We start from the raw sequence: 21,206 nt of genomic DNA, 5'->3' as shown, positions 1-21,206 counted from the left end.
AGTTACATGTTGGTTATGTTTCAGAGCAAGGTTTTTTCTAGCTACTCAATTAGAATTATACTCCTAGCTAGCTATCTCTGATAATGTCAAACCTTGCTTATTGATGGTGCGTTTTGTTCCTCAGTGCAGTGATATGAATGCCAAACCTTACAGTTATTGGCTAGGAGTCTCATGACCAACTATAGTCGGACTCAATTTCTAGGTGACTTACCTCAGCAATTGATAAAAGCTTCCATAGATGTGCCAAATCAAAGCATACTTCCTTCCACAGTATATTCAAAATCTATCATTGCGGGGCGAGGGTTGGTCACCTTACATTGGAGGAATACATCGCATCGGCATGAGCACACAACGCGAGACATCTGTATTCCATTCAAGAGCATACATCTCCCAACTTCAATGGCAATCTTGATACTAACTAAGTACGTATTCGATCATGAGTTTAGCCTGCAGGTATTAGAGTGCATCGAGCAGAAGCAACTTGTGGTAGCCACGCTAGGGGTAAAAATGTTACTCCAAAAGGCGCCACAGTTGTAGGCCTCCCACGTTTGGCCTATGCAAAGCATTAACGCCCAACATTATTGGCTCATAATACACCTACTCCTTGCAGGCCTATCTCCAGATGGAATAATGATGTCCTATGCCTGCTACTCCTGTAATATCTCGCCTGAGATCATAGGCAGCTACCAATGCAACACGGATTGGGTATCATATTTTAGGGGCAAGGAGAAGGAACAGCATACAACAGGGTGATGCTATAGAAAAACGAGGCAAATAGCGTCAAACAATAGGTGAAGGAGTAAGGAGAAGCCATAGCTCTGTAATACCTGGACATACGGTACACCCAACATAAACATATAACCATTAGTCTGGAACACTGCAGCAACAAAAATGTGCCTGTCTAGATGCATTAACAATGGCCTACCTCTACCCACCTTTACCGATATGCTACGTGATCGCAAAGCTACTCTATGTTATATTCGTAACGCGAGGGGGTGGAAAGTCTTGACCGCCAATATCCTCGCATTTGGAGAACCTTCGATTCAAAGGTTTACCTTGCATAAACGATGTGTATAGCAGGTCAAAAAAACTGGATTTACCCAGAGGTGCTATTTGTGTACTCTTAAGGTGGGCCATGGGCCATGGCTTCAAAAGGGGTGCATTCCCTCCTGGTCATTATCTGAAGCAAATGTGATATCCAATTGTCACTTCTTGATGTTCAAGATGACGCCTAAAGATAAGTCAAAGGATAAGTCCTTGTGGTCCTCTATCAAAGCTCTGCAGGCAGCAGCAGAAGACACAATAAATCACGCCAAATCTTTTAAAAGCCACGAAGAACTACAACAGAAGACTGTACAGCTTGAGAATGAGCTCAAAGCAGCATATTCCACGATAGCAGATAACAAACGGCAGTTGGAGGAGGAGCGTCAGAAGCACCAAACATTATTGAATGAGAAAGCATGTCTCAGTGACTACTTGGAAGAGCGAGTCCGAGGCTGGTCAGAGAAAGAGAAGGAGCTTCTGAACCAGTTACAAAAGACGAAGGAGAATACAGAAACAAGTCTCAACGCCAAGGTACACGAGTTGTCAACAAACTTCCGGAATCAATCCGAGCAGCTTCGCCGGGTCCGTACCGCGCTAGAAGAACGAGATACGGCAATCGTGGGTCTACAGGGGCGCCTCACACAGAGTCAACAAGAGGTTGAAGAGTTGAAACGGGCGACTCAGCTGGAGGACTTTGGGCCTGATCTGTATGTGCCAGCTTCACATCTCTCCTCGAAGTTTTTCAATTGTTCACGTGGGCTAGGATTCAGAATATCAAAGAGCTCGAGGCGGCCTTGCACGATATGGTTCAGAAATATTTTTATAAAGGTTTTCCGTCCGACACCAACCAGGTATATTTTATATCAGACCTGCCTTGTGATTGGATACAGATCTCTAACAAAATCGAATGAACAAGGTAATCAATACCATTCAGCAAGTCCTGTGGAAGGGATCTACAACCCCAAATCCTTTCTCGATGTTTCCGGCACCAGCTATTGTTCAGTCTAAAAAGCTCCGTGCTTCCTGCGTGCAATCCATAATTTCCAGCCACCTCTCCCGCAACATATTCCAGCCACTCCGCCTCGAAGCACCAGCTAGCCGATTGCCAATGGGTTATGCCCTTCACAATTGCGATCAAATTACATCTCAGGAGAAAGCATTACTACGTGCACTTCTGGTAAAGGTGTTTAGGTCAGATGAACAGAGGCAAGTGGACGAAAACATTGGAAGCGTTGTCTCCGACGTTGTCCATAGAGTTGAGCCTTTACTAGAGACTGGTTGTATTGGGTTCGAGGAGGACCTTCGTCGGTTTCTCCAAGATGCAGCCGAATTATGGGGCAAAGTGCAACAGACCTCTAAATGGGTGACAACAGTTTCTGACAGTCACCTATCTGCTGAAGCCGGGGGGTCTAACAACGGCAAGGGTACAGAGCTTCGTGGACACCCTGTTTTAATTTTGTTTCCCCACTTTATCGCCCAGGAGGAGTCATCACCGCTTCACATGGGATCTATGCTCCAGGCAGACAGCGAATCCATAGGACAAGCCCTAAGCAAGTGGCTAGACGTTGAAGGTGCCAAGCCCAACGAAGGGAGTTCAGTAATAATTCGAGATGTTCCCAGGTACAACTACAGTGTCTCCAAATCTGCGAGGAATGAGAAATCATTCACGCAGCATATGAGTACGCGGAAGAGACACGAGTCTCAAACCAGACAGAGCCGGGCTTCCCGGGACAACAGTATTTCCAGGGGATGTTAAGGCAATATCTGTCAGTTATTACATTCGAAAGAGGCGGAATCGATAGGCTTTTGGCCAATGTAGCTCGATAGCTCACTTGAAACACGATGTGCACGACTAATACTCGTTCTTGAAATCAATTTACAAGTCTATTCTTCTACTCCGTAAATCTCTGATAAAGCCTCGTCAGATCGAGCCTCAAGGAGGACTAGGAACACTAGGTAGGACAGAGTTTACCACAGGGAGTTGTAGCAGTCTAGACCTTACCACATAGACTCGGCAGAACAGATATGAGGTGCCAGTTGCCGTTATATCTACGGTGAGCTGATCCTTTTAGTATTAATATCACTATATAACTATAGAAGACAATCATATAGTCGTTACCGTCGCTAACGCCAGGGATATATTTCACATCGATAGAAGCGACTGCGTTGTAGAAATATAGACACAATTTCGAGAGACTGATATACTCTGCACAAGGTCGTTCAAATTTTATCGTTTGAATATGGGATAGAATACACGACAGTTCTGATATGGGAGGAACTAGGAAGCAATATCACAATAGTGCCAAGAGTCACGAATGGCTCGCTCAGGACCCCAACTTCCAGGTATGGCACTACAAATTAACCAGAAGGTTATATCCCGATATTCAGATGAGGAATATAGTAAGCCAGGACCTGCCAGGGAAGTGACAAACCTGGGAGTCCTTCGCTCTACCTCATGGATAAGCCTCTGTGGTAGATATATATTCGCCTCGCTATTAGGATATAAACTATCAGGAAAATGAGTACCTGTGTTAAATTGTTAATGAGAAATTAGATAGCATTCAGCCAATGGGCCGTCATGATCATGCATGACAATTTACGTGCGACTGTCATCAAGATCGCCTGTGTATTAAACCATTGCAAGATATTCGAGAAGCCCAGTGCAAGAAACTATAGTTTTTTGCTTTGTTTGCTTGGTGCTTAGTCATCAGACGCACCCTCCTGGACGTGGCACTATTCCACTTCAGGAGGTATAATTTTCACGGGGGGGTAACTTCCTCATTGGGACAAATACATCCAGGCGACAGGCAGAAATCATGCATTCTTCGCCTCAAGAGCCCCTGGTGGATTCCGGTGGTCCTTGATGGACAAAGTGAAAAAAAATAATAATAGAATTGCCTAATCAAATGTGGTCAGAGGTAACATGGCACGCTTTGCAGCCACAGTCCAATCAACCAGCATTGCTTTCTGCTTGCTACAGGGTAAGGATGAATGCAGCATAACGGGGAGATTTCCATTACTGACGCCATATTCTGATCCTTACATGGAAGCTATCCTAAGGAATTCGCCCTTGCAGGAGGAACCAAGTAGGACACTAGAATTCAATTGCCCATTCATTGTTGGAGGTCTATAAATCAGGCCTTGTCCACCCTTGTTCCTCAGAGATTACCAGTCTCATCTCTTTAAACTATACGTTGTGCTATCGTGCTGCCTGAACAAAATGGTCCTGAAAAGATTCTTTACAAACTCCCTTGAAGAGCTTTGCACCAAGGAGCAACTAGAATTGCTCGACTCCATTGACACACTGCGTTTGCAGGGCATCAGCCATTATATTTCGCTGCCCCAAATCATCGTCTGTGGGGATCAATCGTCCGGGAAGAGCTCGGTCCTGGAAGCTATCTCGGGCGTTTCATTCCCCGTACGCAGTAACCTCTGTACACGATTCCCTACAGAGCTCGTCCTCCGCAAGAGCCCCCAGATCGGGGTGAGCGTGTCCATTGTGCCGCACCATTCACGTACAGAGATAGAACAGCAGTCGCTAAGTCAATTCCATGAGGAGCTCGAGGACTTCGATGGCTTGCCTCGTCTGATCGACAATGCCAAGGCTATCATGGGCATCTCTACGCATGGAAAGGCGTTTTCCAATGATCTCCTGCGTGTCGAGATCTCCGGCCCTGACCGGCCCCATTTGACCATCGTCGATCTACCCGGTCTCATTCATTCCGAAACCAAGCAGCAGTCGGCAGCGGATGTGAAACTTGTGCAGGATGTTGTACAGTCCTATATGCGGGAGCCACGTTCAATTATCCTGGCTGTGGTGTCTGCCAAGAACGATTTCGCTAATCAGATTGTCCTTAAATTAGCCCGCGAGGCAGACAAGACCGGATCGCGGACGTTAGGCGTTATTACCAAACCGGATACTCTGACCCCGGGATCGGAGACCGAGGCGATGTTTGTTTCCTTGGCGAGGAATCAAGAGGTCTCCTTCCGTCACGGTTGGCATGTACTGAAAAACAAGGACTCAGAGAAGAGCAACGGGACGTTGGTGGAACGGGATGTGGAGGAAGAACAGTTTTTTGCCAAGGGTGTCTGGCGAGACCTTCCCTCATCTGACGTTGCTATTATGCCTTTTCGGGAGCGTCTAAGCAAGGTACTACTTGGGCAGATTGCGACTGAACTTCCCAGCCTGATAGAAGAAATTCAGGTCCAAGTTGGTGACTGTCAGCGGAAGTTGGAGGGACTTGGACGCCCTCGAACTACTATAGCTGAGCAAAAGTACTATCTTTTGCATATCAGCCAGAGCTTCCAGAACCTTGTGAGGACTGCCACTGATGGCACATACGACGACCCCTTCTTCGATAGTGCCCAGTCGACCAGTGGTTATAGCAAACGGATACGTGCTGTAATGCAAAATCTGAATCAAGAGTTTACTGAAAGGATCAATGCGGGCGGTCATTATCGTGAAATCACAGAGGGAAGTAACGGCGAGGCAGTATCGAGACAACAGATCCTAGTCACACGAGAAGACTATATCCAGCATATCCAAGAAGTTCTCAAACGCACGCGAGGCAAAGAGCTCCCTGGAACATTCAATCCGTTAATAATAGGTGAGCTCTTCCGTGAACAATCCAGCCAATGGGAAACTATCGCGCGAGGTCACGTAACGACAGCTTGGAATACCGCAAAAAAGTTCGTTAGAGCTGTTGTACTGCACATCGGTGATATTACTACCTCGAAAGCACTGCTCCGGGAGGTTGTAGACCCGAGGTTTGACCAGCTCCTGAAGGACCTGCAGCAGCGAACCAGTGATCTTCTTCAGCCCCATCAGCACGGCCATCCGATCACATACAATCACTATTTTACCGAGAATCTTCAGCAGGCCCGGCGCGAAGTTTGGGGAGATAGTCTCTCAAAAATCATTTGCAACTTCTTTGGCGTCTCATATCTTCAGGATGCCTATCTGGATGAAAGATCATACGATCTACATCGTCTTCACAACTCAATCCTTCAGTCCACAGAGTCTGACATGAGCCGCTTTGCTGCCACAGAGGCGCTTGAGTGCATGCTTGCGTACTACAAGGTAAGGCAGTTCCGTCTGTCCGGGACCCCAGGATTACCTTCTTCATCTTACTAAGTTCTATCAGGTCGCTCTCAAACGGTTTATTGATGGTGTGGCGATCGAGGTCATCGAAACCAATCTCATCAAGCCACTGGCAGATATGTTTGCACCGTTAATTGTGTTTGATATGCCTGATGACCTCGCAACGCGTATTGCGGGAGAGTCAACAGAGAACAAGTCTTGCCGAGATCAACTCTCTATAAAACTGCACATCCTGCGCAAGGGATCTGAAACTTGTAGAAGGTTTATTGGTATACAAGGGCTCGGTGAGAGTGTCGCCCACCCTAAGAGGCAATACCTTCAACTAATGAAGTCTTATAATATAGATATCATTGACGACGATCGATCCGATAAGTTGGATAGTCTGGAAGTTGTTGATACCCCGAAAGACAGCGTTGCTAATCCTCACGAAAACGACAGCCATTCATTTATAGACATGTCAGTGGACAATCCTCGTTTTAGTTACAGCATGCACAATGTTATTTCTCAAGTTTCCGATGACCCTCCCCCTCCTGTGGATGAGCCAACCCCTGCAGAGAAAGCCGCTGAATCGGACTACGATCATATAGCAGATCAGCCAATGGAGGCCCCACCGTTCGAGCAGAAGGAACTGAAGAAATCGAAAAAGGGAAACAGTAAAAAGAAGTCGAGCCGGTATAATGGCGGGGAAATAGCAAGTGTACTGGAATAAAGTACATTGAGGAGACGAATTAGATATAATGAGCCACTGCCTGTACGTGATGCAAATGGTTGAATTGATGAACAGATTCGGCTGGGAGGACAACACGGCCTTAAGCAGAGTAACAATATGGGGATCTAGGGACAGAATAAACCACTACAACAGACAGATACGGGCATATTCTTAGTATAGGATCTAATCAGGTAGATAAGGAAGAACTTTAGACACCCTTTTAGGGAAGTACTCAAGATGGCGTTGGCAAGGAGCTTGAATAGATTCAAGCTAAGTTAAGATAGGAAGCATCCCGGAGGTAGGGCAGACTAATACGCAGGTGCCATTGCTGATATAGCAGACGGTTAGAAGACCTGAATCCTTGGCCCTCACAATGCAGGGTCAACGGTCAAGTAGCTAGGGCCATGATGAAGACTAAGTAGGTGTGTGAGTTGTATCGCGTTCTTCCTTGGATCATGTTATAAACAGGTCTAGCGACGAGTGAAGCCAAATATACCATTCTTTGGAGAGCCGCTACTACTCTTCTTACGTCAAATACACCAATGAAGAGTCATTATAGATTGTCAAAATTATTGAAGATATCTATTGGACGGCTACACACCTCGTTTGATCTGCCGTCCTAGAGACATATACATATAAGAGTTATTGTTATGATATCTCGATCAAGGAGTTCGATTGTCCAGCGTCGAAAGCGTAAATGACCATATGTGTAATGTACAATGAGAGACTGAAATGAAAAGATTTCTTTCGCCTGATGCTAAGTTGCGTGATATTCGCCTCCTTTCGGCATACTGTCATAATAGAAATGAATTGATACCTTGATGAACCAAAGGCTAATTAGTTCCACTCTAGCTCCTAGCTCGTAAGATGTAAAGAAAGAAAGAGATTTATCTGGAATGATGCGAAGAGGCCGCAATGGAGACGATCAAGTTCATTTACTAGGAGCTTTGTTTGATAATTCAATAACAAGCAAAATAAAAATAAACTTAAAAAACCAAGGGCGAGTTTAGCGTGGTCTGCGGTCGTTGGTATACCGACTCGGAATCGCGCTGTACGCGACTCACCCGTAGGTCCAATTAAAGCGGCTCCCGACGAAGCAGCGCTATACCAATAATGCCATTTAGTAGGCCTTGGGGACCCAGTTTCGAGGGGGTCAGAACCACCCCCACCCCTTCGGAGCTAGCATCCTGTAGGCCTCCCATATGATAGAGCTTCCCTCCTACATAGTGGGCCTCCTGCATGATGGGCCTCCGGTATTGTGGGCCTCCGGTATTGTGGGCCTCCCTGGTGGGCCTCCCTGATGGGCCTCCCTGATGGGCCTTCGGTATGGTGGGCCTCCCTGATGGGCCTCCCTGATGGGCCTCCCGTGTAATGTGTCAATAAAATGGGTTATCGGCATCCACGTGTTTACAAAGCTCGGCCCAGTGGCCCTAAAATTAGCCCATTGCTGGCATGATTGCCCGGGAAAGAAGCTATATCACTTTGTTAGATCTCAGATCTAGTTGATTGTATGGCAATCGGTACCTAGCCACGCGATGTATGTAGAACTGTTACCATATTTCCAACCACAACTGCCTATCAAAAGTTCATGTGGGGTCCACATATATTAAATTGTATAACAATCTATGATATTGGGTTTGGGTAGCTTTATTCCTCATACTATCTGGCTAGGCCTGGGGCACCCGAGTCTCGATCCATTGTTTTGATGACGATATAGACTAGAGGTTTTGACGAAGGTATTCTTCAAAATATCTTGTCAATCTTGAAATACCAAAATGAAACATGAAAAATGAAAATATATATATGTTTGTGGCCTGCAGCTAGACGTTAGGCCCTAAGATATAAATAAACGTAGGGTAGCTTTGAGTTCAGGCGAATGCGAGATAGTTGATGTTGTACATCTAACCCGAAGGTCTTGCAAACATGTGGTGGTAGGCCTCTATGCGAACGCGAGTTACAGAAAGCAGCCCATTTCTTTTCTTTGCGGGGCTCTACTATGGCCGTCTCTATGCACAGTAACATTGATCATTTCCGGGGCCTACACGCAGCTGATGGGCCTTGCATAGCTAGAAGACCAGCAATCCTATAGGTCCAAGCATGGGATGCGTAGTTGGCCGTCCTGTCCTGTGTGTTTAGCCGATAAATCGACTAAGCATCATGACATCAATGGGAATAAAGGAAAACCATTGTAACCAATGTGCAGCGGGCCATTCGGATGGGTGTAGACTTTGTTTGAGCATCATTGTGACACTTAGCAAATTGGATGCTGTATGCTCAACGGAAACGGAGGGCTACTCGATATATTTTGGCGGTGTAGTGGATGTATATTTACCTCAACCATCTTCAGCGAAAATATCCAAACATACCTGCGATCAAAACGCTTTGCCTTGTTAGAGTAGCATTTACTCAATTCATTTCACAGGATGAACATCAATAGCACCATTCAACAGGTCGCATATACTCTAGGCTACGCAACGGAGTTACAGACCCACCTTTCCAAAGCTCTTATGGCCCCTGGGACTGACGGGGAACGGTTGGCGGATTGTGGAATAGACTTGATTCGTTCGTGTCTTTCGCAATATGGTTATGAGATGAAGATTCAACCAAGTAAGGACCTCCAAGATCCTGAACGTTCAATCAATCTGACAGTGAGAAGGCGATATCGTCGCAGTAAAGGAAAGGCTGTGTAGCTACGCTCATCTTAGTTCAGTCGCCCAGCGCATAGCGATTGACAGGATCGTTCCATACGACTCGCAGTCCAGCGAAGAGCGTCACACTATAGTCGGGAAGACCATGGCAGCGTTTATTGCAGCCGCACATCTCGACTTTGGGGGAAGCTATCCACGTACGTGGCAGATATTGGTGCATATAGGGTAAGCCGTTATTTACGGATCTTGATTGCACCAAGACTGATAAGGAGTATGGTAGCTTCTTCACGCAGGAGGATAACGCGGTGGATCCAACACTGTTACTGGGCAGCATAAATAGGTATCCACATCTGCCTATTGGACTTTCTGGGAACGATGACAGCCGTGCCATGATGGTAGATTTACTACCAAACACAGTACAAGATAGCCAGTCCAAACGATCTGCGAACATCTCATTCGATAGTCAACAAAAGCTAAAGCAAGGTCGACGGCAAAGGTACAATTCAATGGTATGCTTCCTCGAGGAAGAAACCATGAAGTGTCACGCGAAATCTCTTCGGCCCCCACAGGAATCGTACTTTACCGCAGAAATCGAGATGGCCATCCAAAACCCAGATTTGAAACAGTGGGATGAGGTTTTAAAACGGCTAATATTAGGTTCTGGCAGCTCGCTGTCAGTTCTATACCTAAAGGAGGCAATTCAAACCTGGCGAGCGAGGGCCGACATGCCTCATCTGCAGATCTCTAAACATTCATCGAAGGCAGAGACATATGCCAACATCTCCCTCATAGACCAGAGAATCACGGGGCTGAATTTATTTCGAAGATACCACATCTCACACTTATTCGAAGCATGTGGTGGACATGAGACACCATCAGTTTCAAGGTTTATTGCAACCCCAGCATTTACCGCTTCGGGTATCAAACGGGCTGGCAATCCCCTCAAGAATGCAGAGTCAGAAATGACCACAGCGATGATGAAGAAAATGCTTCCTGGTCTCGAACCAGGGTCGTCAGAGTATAAGAAGGGGTACAAGGATGTTAACAACCTTCGATTACTTGCACGGAGATTTCACACCCTACAGGAGCATTTCGGCAAGGGTATTCTTGCATTGATACCTTATCCGCAGCATCCCCACCAGCCAGGTCTGGAGTTATCTGACAATATGTAAGTGCTATATGGGACAGCTGAAGGTCTAGCTAACAAGCTGTCAGGCTCTCCAAGGTGCCGGAATGCATCTTTCCCCAAATTGTTTCAATCCTCAATCGTTCCCAAGGAAACTATCTACGGGCACTGAGCCAGGCAGCTGGGCAGGTTATAGAGATGATGCTTTACGAACCTCAAGAACTCTGTCCCGCGCTCCAGCTCGAGACAACAGACAACAGCTACATATTGGAACAACCGAAAGATCTACATACCATCCTTCCTCTTCTCACTTGACGGTCGGTGATTGACTGGCATCACAATGGCAATAGCTGTCACCTTGTTTTATTACATTTTGGGATGTGTTGGATGCCATCAGAACGATGGTTGACGGTTGACGGACGGTTTCCATCAAGTATCAAACTATTCCCCGGTCAAGTAACAGCTGCTTTGGACTCTTTGCCGACTAGCCATTCTACACCACATGAATTGTATTATGCGAGGTCCATTGTGGTACTACCAGAAAGGGTGGGATAACGTTTTCCGAGTCATTGTCGAGGCCTAAAGAATCTTAGCCTCAAAAGCCTCATTACCACTACCAAACTGGTCCAACCGTGATCATGGGCTTCTACCTTTTGTCATCCTGGATTGTGACACTGAATGAGATCTAACTGCACCCTGCATGTAGGCGAATTCGTTGGATTTGAGTACCAATTTAGAACAAGGTTCGACTGGCAAAATTGAATATGCCTTTAAAACAGATTGGAGTCTTCAAGAGATCTCACGTGTAGAATGATCGCCTCGTATGAGGTAAGACTAGAGGAGATATATGCGAGACAGAAGGCTAGTTGTAGTGGTACCATTTACGTATCTAAAATCGTAATACCAGAGATAGACGGGGCTCCTCCTTTTCAATAGCAAGTCTGTTGTTACGAGTATGTCTATTCAGCTTCAAAACAAGGTGTGCATTCTTCCATGTTATGTTTACAAAACTAATTATCTTTACCAAACAGACTCTCGAGGAGATTTTCCACCGATTTGGGACGACGGTTGTGAGGATTAATAGAAACCGCACCCCAACGACAAGGGCCCGAGACTTATGCATGACCTCTTTAGCTAATTTACCCTTATATTATTGTACATAAGGCTAATACGTCCTGGATCTGAGAGTCGCCCCATCTACGGTAACGTGCAGCAGATGTGTAATTCGGTCACTCTCGGTAATAATGTGTTGGCTATGTACTGCAGGTGACGTGCTATCTGCTCCGTTGACGGATATGTGATGTGTCTGCTGTATGTACCTTTTAGTGCGATGCTAGTGTGTGGTATTATTGTAGTGCGTGCGAGATCAAATGGAAGTTAGGGGGCGGTGACGTGGTGAGGGGTTACTAGGTACATGATTTTAACGGTAGCCCTAACAGCCCCAAGACCATTGCCGCCTAACGCTGACACATTGCAACGAATTTCTAACATAGTGGGAATTAGCACCAGCGACCTGGTGGGTATTTATATCCCTGTTTCCTCCCGCACACCACGGCCCTTGTTGTGAGAAGTAACAGTCAGTTAGCTTCCGGGTGTTTGAACCATGAAGTAAAATTGTCTTTCCTGTTCACTCCCCCGCGCATGAGTTCAGCCATGGAGCCACATCCCCTTCATTGCTATGACTACATGACTTTGTGCCCTCAAATGACTATATCGACAAACGAAATATCAGACGATCCCGTGGCAGCTGGAGACCCCTTTGCAGTTCCAGATCTTGAGGAGCAATCAGCTATAATCCGCACAATACTTGAACATTCCCCATACCCCTGTCTAACCCCAAATCAAATTCCAATACAGTACCCACCTCAAGTCATTGCGTCCTCGGAAGACGTCCATCAGTCTCCTTAGAGTACTGAGCGGTACGAGGACTTGTCTGACATAGGGGGTGCTTTACAAGCCGTTGATCTAATGAAAGCTGCTGAGATATCTGGCTCGATGAACCACGAGCCGCCCTTCCCTATTTCGCTGTCAAAGTGTGATTTGGACTTGGAAGAAACTAGAAGCCTTACGCACGATCGTTCCAACACCAAATCAGAGACGATTTATCGTTGCAATTATCCGGGATGTCAGAACAGGAGTGACTTCAAGCTAAGGGCGCACCTGACGTAAGATCCTTGTCCTGTATGAATCTTTGGCACCTTTTCTGATGATATCAGGAAGCATATGAGGACCCACAATAAGCCGGTTCTATGTCCGCACCCTCAGTGCACCGTCCGAGCTGCAGAGAATAGAGATATTCGTCGGCACGCCATGGCAGCGCACAAGCCGTGGGCCAGGAATCGATGGAACATGGAGCCGTTCTGTTGTGACCTCTGTTTCAAACCCTTCACACGAAAGGACAACTTGCGGAAACATTACAAAAACAAACATGGGCATACGACCGGTGCCGGAACGAGAAAGCAGAAAGCCTAGATCATTCAATCCAGCCTCATTGCCATTTTATACATAGAATTCCTTTCATTGATATCTGACCACTCGGGGCCTCCCAGACGTCAGGTACACGTTGGGGCTCTTGTCATGCCGTAGTTCGAACAGAAGAATGATATACATTTACAGCGAATACATGGTTCTAGCTTTGGAACAGCTGTACTTAGCTTTAAGCAGATGCCAAGGCTTCAGGCGTATTGTGATGATCGTCAACCTTCTCAGTTTCTCTAGTGTTGATCACACCTTCAATAAGAGAGTAGCGTCTTTGGCCTGTTACTTTCGTGATATCTCATACCAACTACGCTCGAACGCCATGCCATACCATTCCTAATTACATTATGAAACTTCAACTACCAGCAGGCACGGGTTAGTGGCCTCGATACTATGGGGATCAGATGTGTTTGAACCTGGGCTATTATCATGTGAGAGGGTTATTGCCGATGCTTAGGGTCTGTAATATTGTCATCGAATGACAGCGAGTGGAAGTCTACTCAGTGTGGACACTGTGATCAGAGGTCGAAATGCTCTTCTGCCTCTCCCTCTGCCTCTCTTTTCTTTTCGTTTCCCCCGCCCGTGTAATCTAGAACAAGCACATATCATTAGACGACAAAAGAAAGTGGAGGGGTACATCCGACAATCATTTGTTGTTTCCCACTTAATCGATGCAAGGCTGAACATTGCAGCGTGGCGTCATGCTAGATACGTGTTCAGAACGAGGCGACCACTGTCAGGTCAGCTCTAGTAAAATCGATGTTGGGCAGAAAATGCATGTTGCCTCCCATCTGCAATCTTTTACGTTCTGCATGGTGTAGCTCTCGACAGGTATTTCTCCCTATGAGACTTGTAACATATATGAATACATGGCAACGTGCTGTGGTGGCCATCGTTAGAATCGCATCTTGAGACTAGTGAAACAGTCTGTCACATAGTCCCACATGGCATCTACCGTGAATAACACCCAGGAATCTATCCCACGCGATGATGATGAAGGACACCTTCACATCAGGGACTATCAAGTCGAAATGGTGAATAAGAGTTTAGAAGGAAATTTGATTGTGGTGGTGGGTGGGGCCATTTTCGCTTTGTTTTCTACATCCAACGCTAGAAGGAAAATGAACTAACAGATAATTCAAGATGCCCACGGGGACGGGGAAAACACAAATGTAAGAAATGTACGCATCTTCTGTTGAGTTTGTGGTGCTCAAGACTTCAACAAGTGCCGTACACCGAATACTCGCAGAGATAGACCGAGGAAACCCAGACAAGGCAAGGTGCCCTTACCTGCTATATAGATAGTATAATTAATCACCAGCAGCTTATCTGGTTCTTATGTCCGACCGTCGCTTTATGCAACCAGCATGTTCTTACCATGACTGCCCACGTCCCTCCCATGTGGTGTAGATCATTTACCAGTAACGATAACGTCGACCATTGGGGGAGTGTTGAAACGTGGAACATTGCCCTGGCCAACGTTAAGATTGCAATCTCGACCTATCAGGTTCTTTACGATGCGTTGGTCCACAGGTTTGTAACTATGGACCGCTTATCATTGATTATATTTGACGAAGGCGAGTGCTGGAGAGAGACGGATGGTGTTCTCTATGTAATTCCAGCTGACACATCCACCAGCTCATCATTGCACCAATGACCATCCTGCCAGCAGAATAATGCGAGAATACTATCCCGCTAAATCCCCGAGTCTTGATCACGAAAGACCACACATACTGGGCCTTACAGCATCTCCAATCTTGTCGGACCTTTCCACCTTAAAGTATGTATGCATCTGACATGATGAGCAGGATCGAGATCAGGACCTGACAGGTATGCAAAAGGGACGTTGAAAAAAGGCTACACAGTCCATGCAGGACGCCGCGCCAGTTTTACGCGCAGCTGTTACACTTTACGAACCAACTGTCGATTGAGCCACGAGTGCCGTTGCGTAGCTCGCTGAGTAGTACACCCGGGTCACTGATACTAGAGAGACTACGTGAACTTCTACAATCACCACATGAACAAAATGCAAATTCGAAGAAGTCACAGAGACAACTCACTCGCTTTGGTAACAAGGCGGAAACAATAGGCAGGCAGCTAGGATCTTGGGCCGCTACGAATTACATTCAGACGTCAATTACTCAATTCAAAGAACACATGCGATTGAATGCCGAGAGAACACACACTCCGAGCCCCGAACAAGAATATACCATGGAAGTGCTTTGTAAGCTAGGTAATATTGAACATTACGGGGGGCTGGTTCACTCTGATAATATCTCACCCATGAGCGAATGTTTACTTGATACGTTGATCAAGGAACATAGGAAAGGATTCCGTGCTCTGATATTTGTCTCGCAGCGAGCCACTGTACTGGCATTGAAATGGCTGATAGAAAATCACCCAGGAACACGCAAAAGACTTCGTTGTGGGACATTTGTGGGTATGTCCCGGATTCACCAAAGCAAAACCGAGCTCGGCGATGTTCATGACATTAGAAGCCAAATGGAAACGCTTCAAAAGTTCCGGGATGGGTTACTCGACCTCATTATAACCACTGACGCACTGGAGGAAGGAATAGATATACCGGCGTGCAACACAGTCCTGAACTTCAACTGTACCTTGAATTTAAAATCATTCATTCAGCGTCGGGGGCGCGCACGGAGAGAGCATTCTAAATTCATCATCATCCTTCGAGATCAAGAGGACTTAGAAAATGTGTTCCACCTGGAGTCTCTGGAGCGTGAGCTGGTTAGAAAACTTCAGGATGACGGAAGGACAGTCGCGCCAGACAACTCGAAAGATGATGAACAGCTCAGAGACCAGTTAGTTTTCAGGTCTTCCACAGGGTGTGTACATGTCCCTCTAAACTGTAGACTCCTGATCTGACGAAACAGAGCCCAAATGACAATGGGAAATTCCATTAGCCACCTGTATAGGTTCTGCTCGGAATTGCCAGCACAACTGTTTGTGAGCAACAACCCTGTATTTAGCTGTGAGATGGACGAGTGCGGCCAGGCACAGGCGGTTGTCAGGTTACCCAGCAACCTTGACGCATCTCTTCAGACCTTCAAAAGTCTCAGGAAATGGGCGAGGAAAAGGTGGGCAAAGGAAGATGCAGCCCTGCAAGCATACAAAGGCTTGTTCCACGCTGGGCTCATCAATGATCACCTTCTACCATTGCGAGTGTCAGACATTATTGAAAAGACTATCCCGCCAAGGTCGCACTACCTCATACCTGGGCAGCTAGACCCTTGGCATGATGTTGCTTTACTCTGGTCTCGAAGAGGGGAGCTCTTTCGTCATGAGCTTCGCATTGTTAGACCACAGAAAGAGGACATTGAACTTTTCATGATTCTCCCAGTCCCACTGAAGATGGATATGCGTATTCCATTGTTTCTAAGTTCCAACACGGAGTATACGGCAGTCGTCAGCTCGGCTAGGGCAATTTCCACGGACATTTCGATATGTCAACAGGTGACACGTTTAATTCTACAGTCCGTACATCAAGGCCACGGGCCCCAATCAAACGCAGATTATGTTAACATAATTGTCCCAAACATGGATCCCGTTGGGATGTCTGATTTCCTCGAGGCTCATTCAGGAAGGACAAGCCTGGCCGTGTGCTTACAGCAGCGCCGAACTGTGCCCGGTTCGATCGGCCTCTTGCGCCATGTTACAAAGGCCTGTCGTCCACTTTGTATCGAAGTCATAGAAGGACACGAGAACCAGGGCCCTCATAAAGATGGGGCAACCCTACCAATTAGAGGCAAGATACATCAATTGACTCGACGTCGCAACTTTCTCAATGAGCTAAAGACGGTAACATCCACACCGACAGATAAGTTGCAATCCACAAGTTTGGTCGGACAGGGATTGAGCGAGTTGGCAGCTGAAGATTATTTGGTAGATCGGCTGCCGTCTATCTATGCTGAAGCTGCCCTGCTAGCTCCGAGCATATTTCACCAGATTGGAGTATATCTGATCGCGGAACGATTAAGGAAAGAGATCTTTTCAAACCCCCAAGCAGCTCGTTTTGAACGAATGGACTTGCTATGCATTGCCCTCAGCCCAACCGATGATGCGCATCGGCCCGAGTTTCGCTCTATGGCGTTTATCGGGGATGCGATCGCAAAGTTCCTCATAACGAGACAGCTATTTCTGCATCATACTCTGTGGCACGAGGGTCTTTTGACCAGCATGAAGGATTCCATTGAGTCAGATACAGGGCTCGCAACGGCAATTTGCCACTCTGGGTTTGGACCCTACCTGATAACTACACGGTTCAACGGGAAACGGTGGCGGCCAGCTTTCGTATCAACAACATTGTCAAAACCCAGTCGAAACAGTCGGAGGCAGGTTGGTGCCGCTACTGTTGCTGATATGGCCAAAGCGTTGGCAGGTGCTGCCTATCTGGACAACGGACTGGATCAAGCATTTATATGTGTAGCAGCAATGATCCCCAAGATCAAATCCTGGACTACGATGTCTCTCTACGATGGCACTTATTCTAAGTCTCGGCCATCCAAGTCACTGGGTGCCACAACCATCGTAGACCTAGAGGGGCTCCTGGGATACACTTTTTCAGATACGAGTTTGGCAATAGAATCAATGACACACCCGTCCTGTGTGGGACTCTACGGAACAACATCATATCGACGTCTGTCATTTCTTGGGGCTAGCATTATTGAGTTGGTAGTTGTCAGGTACTTACATCGACAGAAGAGCTTTATCAACTCTAAAAGGCTGCAATCTTTAAAGTCAGCCGTTACAAACAATATGTTTCTCACCTTTATTTGTCTCACATTCTATTGGGAGAAGGAGCACGATACTATTGAGGTTGATAGTATGGGCACCCCCAGGGTCATTCGGACTAGAGACCGAGTGTTGCTTTATAACTTTTTACGCTCACAAAGTAAGACTCTCTCTGCCAAGGTATCTAGTCTGGAGGGCACTTTCACCAGTCACCTGCACATCGTCAAGGGAGATCTATGGGAAAGAGGAATATACCCCTGGGCAGGATTGAGTGCCTTTCGGGACCTCAAAGTGCTCTCTGATATTGTTCAGAGTGTTTTCGGTGCCATATATATCGACTCTTTGGCTAGCTTGCAGAATTGTGAGACTCTAGCTGAAAGAATGGGCATTCTGCCACTTCTTGAGCATTTTATATCCCACAATGTGGTGACAGACCATCCCAAACGGCCAGCTCCTACCCAAATGCAGAATGTCTAGAAGGATACACCAGGTGAGAGTACAGCGTATGGCAATCGACTATAGTGTCGCTGTTGACAGCTTGGCGACAATTCATGTGGAAGACCAAGCAAACCGCAGTGTACTTGTGCAGCTGGCGGCTGCAACCGTCCACCTACTACCCGATGGCCAATCCAAGGTGAAACACTCAGTACCACAGCCAAAAACCACATTTCGAATTGATTACTAGACTGTATATAGCATAAATGAAATTATACAGGAGTTTATCTGTATCTCCTACCGTGTAATGCTGCTTGGGAGTTTGGTAGCTGGCATTGCTCAGGACCAAGTGTAATCAGACCCATTGACTTGTAGAACCCGATATCTCAAATGCCACTGGAAGCGCGTTATAAGGATATACTGACATACCTGAACATGCTCATCTGGAATTCCAAGCAGCTGAGACTCCTCAGGTTTCCGGGCCAGGGCGATGTATACTTTATCTTTACAAGGGGGGGCTCTAACTTCTAACATATGTTTATCTTGAAGCCAACAAGCAGTACACCGATTCTGTTACTTGGTTTTCATGGGTGATTTCAGTCTTTAATTAGCTATACCGAGTAAACACAGCTCCATGTGCTTAAACAATGGGACTATAGACACATGCACTGTGGAACTCACGGGGCTAGCCGTAGGTTGAGTTTTCCACAAACACGTTTAGCCGCGATATGGCGCGCCATTTTCTTGTTTCTTCCCTCACCATAGGCTTCTACACCACAATACCGAATAGTGACACGAAACTTGGTTGGAAAGTTGCTAATGCATGTTTCCTCTGCCTTTGGCTCTTCCCCCGTCACTTGTGCATCTTCCCACAAGCGACATGTATACTTCCAATTGTCAGCCTCTGAACCTGAAGGACCAGTGCTAAGCCCAGTCGCTACCCGATCAGTGATGGCAGCAACGGTGAGGTCTACCCCACCATTCAATGAGTCCAACAATGGGAGTTGCTTGATCAATGTGGGAAAGGATTCTTTAGAGTCAGAGTCACCCAGTCTGGTACGTCCTATGATCTTATAGAGGACGTCCTGATAGGTCTCATCACAAACCAAGTCCGATCGGGGAACATCCAAGCCAGCTTTAACCAAAGTCGCAATAGCTTCTTTGAAGTCATAGGCAGCGATCAGGGAGTCGAACTGGGACTAGAACGTCGTTAGCCATCCGTGATGCCAAAACGTCACTATGGAGTGGTGAAGAAAACTCACTAGAGCGTCACTTTGTCTACCTTCTGGTGAGCCCACGACTAGCTGTACGGCCATATGCGTTGTAAACAGTCGTTTTCCAATCTCGAAATCTAGGTGTCAATCAGTCACCATACCTTCCCTTAGGATGGCATACAGCTTACCAGCGATAGTGTAGGGGTCCTCGGTCTGGTACGCCGCTGGAGACATTTTCAAGACTAGTGGGTAGGATAAACTTGTAAGCTGTTATGTTCTTCTGCTGCCAGAGCAGCTTCCAGTAACGGCGGGCCCTTTATAAATCACCATTTCTCACTCTACCAGAGAGCGCTTTCGGTATGTAGATCATGCTTGCCCAGCACTTCATTAATTGACCAAGGAGCAATGATTCGCTGTTGGCCTTCTGGACATTCCTTTAGCACCCGCAGCACAGAGACGGTGCCAAGTGCATGCGTGTGTTGGCCATCGCTCGTACAGCTCGCTACCCTAGCATCCGGCCTATTGAAGGCAGCCAATAGTGAAGCATAACCACAACCCCTGACTCGCATCCGCTTCCTAACGCTCGGACCGCCGACTGTTCGCCAGCTGGCTCAGGGTTGCATAATATGATTGACATCGTGCTTGACGCACGGCGCCGATTTCAATGATCCGGTGTTATCTGCCATGGCTACTGGTTCGGGTCGTGCATAAAAGCGCGCGCTGTTGGGCATATGTCTTGATGGTGGGGGAGTGAAATTAACTTCAACTATCACTCTTTGGCCATCGACTGATGCCTGAATGGCGTTTGAGGCTTTACTTCTCGCGTTATCTCTACTTGTCTTCCTGTAGAGGTGCGGGGGCGACAACAGTGTGTTCCCCGTGGCTCCACTATGCATTAAACGTGGGCTAAATAAGCACTGGAATTGTCAATCGCGGTTGCCCGATAGCAATGCAGGACAATATTAGCTTCTTGAGGACACAGGAAATGCCATCAGATATGGAATTTGCCTGGCTGAGCTCAAGCCATTTGCTAATAAGCTATGCAAACCGAGGTACCGATGACGTAAAGTGCAAGGGCCCATATGTGTTGTTAGGTTTAGCCTTTGTCATAATCATCAAATACGCAGCCCAGGGAAATATTGGTTTTGTAGATTCTGAAGTGGGTGTGTATGTGTGTGAATGAGCAGGTAGCATTAGTACCACGGGCTTGTGTTACGTGGGCACAGGTATGTCTTCAACTGATCGACAGTTCATTTACACTCGCCTCAGCTATGATTGACATATGTCGAAGGATGGTCAAATGCCACATAGCCTGAACTAGCTACCCAGCACCAGTGTGGAAAGTGCATATAGCACACGACGCCTTTCAGGCACCAACAAGCCAGTTATCAGATGGCTGACTTAGCAGGAAGCTTTTCCTCGTATCGCAATGTAGGTGTGAGCCTCCCGTTGGTGCCAGGTAGTCATTGACTTACATCCTGGGTTTGGGCCACCCGGGACGAAGTATCCCGGCTGTCAGTATCAGCATAGGCTTTGCATGAGGAGTGACGCGGAGAAGTCTCACTGCGCTGGTATCTCAGGCAGTCATGCAAATTGATCAGCTGCAGATGATCTATCACCGACGGCTGTAAGCCATGCATAGCGCAAGTGGGTGGCCATTTACTATGAAGGTTGAGAAAACAGATACGTCAAATAGTGC

The 21,206-nt window shown here is 46.8% G+C and overlaps 5 protein-coding genes across 5 annotated transcripts; 4 read left to right on the top strand and 1 right to left on the bottom strand.

The window, feature by feature from the left end:
- Positions 1-1,224: 1,224 nt before the first annotated feature.
- BDV37DRAFT_282223 (uncharacterized protein) lies at positions 1,225-2,800 on the top strand (the record flags this gene model as incomplete). Its single annotated transcript, XM_032086992.1, has 3 exons — positions 1,225-1,751; positions 1,808-1,895; positions 1,961-2,800. The coding sequence occupies 3 exons, from the start codon at positions 1,225-1,227 to the stop codon at positions 2,798-2,800; spliced, it is 1,455 nt and encodes a 484-aa protein (XP_031942304.1).
- A 1,464-nt stretch (positions 2,801-4,264) lies between these two features.
- Positions 4,265-6,854, top strand: BDV37DRAFT_293367 (P-loop containing nucleoside triphosphate hydrolase protein; the record flags this gene model as incomplete). The annotated part of the gene is made up of 3 exons (XM_032089393.1): positions 4,265-6,124; positions 6,189-6,429; positions 6,490-6,854. The coding sequence occupies 3 exons, from the start codon at positions 4,265-4,267 to the stop codon at positions 6,852-6,854; spliced, it is 2,466 nt and encodes an 821-aa protein (XP_031942303.1).
- Positions 6,855-9,277: 2,423 nt separating this feature from the next.
- Positions 9,278-10,943, top strand: BDV37DRAFT_270958 (uncharacterized protein; the record flags this gene model as incomplete). Its single annotated transcript, XM_032084644.1, has 5 exons — positions 9,278-9,461; positions 9,511-9,727; positions 9,783-10,360; positions 10,475-10,670; positions 10,718-10,943. The coding sequence occupies 5 exons, from the start codon at positions 9,278-9,280 to the stop codon at positions 10,941-10,943; spliced, it is 1,401 nt and encodes a 466-aa protein (XP_031942302.1).
- Positions 10,944-15,608: 4,665 nt separating this feature from the next.
- On the top strand, positions 15,609-18,335 carry BDV37DRAFT_293366 (dicer dimerization domain-containing protein; the record flags this gene model as incomplete). Its single annotated transcript, XM_032089392.1, has 2 exons — positions 15,609-15,952; positions 16,001-18,335. 2 exons carry the CDS (start codon positions 15,609-15,611, stop codon positions 18,333-18,335), a joined length of 2,679 nt encoding a protein of 892 aa, XP_031942301.1.
- Positions 18,336-18,970: 635 nt separating this feature from the next.
- On the bottom strand, positions 18,971-19,741 carry BDV37DRAFT_282219 (double-stranded RNA binding motif domain-containing protein; the record flags this gene model as incomplete). Its single annotated transcript, XM_032086991.1, has 3 exons — positions 18,971-19,492; positions 19,556-19,644; positions 19,696-19,741. The coding sequence occupies 3 exons, from the start codon at positions 19,739-19,741 to the stop codon at positions 18,971-18,973; spliced, it is 657 nt and encodes a 218-aa protein (XP_031942300.1).
- Positions 19,742-21,206: the final 1,465 nt, after the last annotated feature.

The sequence above is a fragment of the Aspergillus pseudonomiae genome (genome assembly GCF_009193645.1).
Source record: "Aspergillus pseudonomiae strain CBS 119388 unplaced genomic scaffold BDV37scaffold_26, whole genome shotgun sequence".
NCBI classification, from domain to species: Eukaryota; Fungi; Ascomycota; class Eurotiomycetes; order Eurotiales; family Aspergillaceae; genus Aspergillus; species Aspergillus pseudonomiae.
The sequence above is the reverse complement of the archived record's forward strand: the minus strand, read 5'-3'. Positions and strand labels throughout refer to the sequence as shown.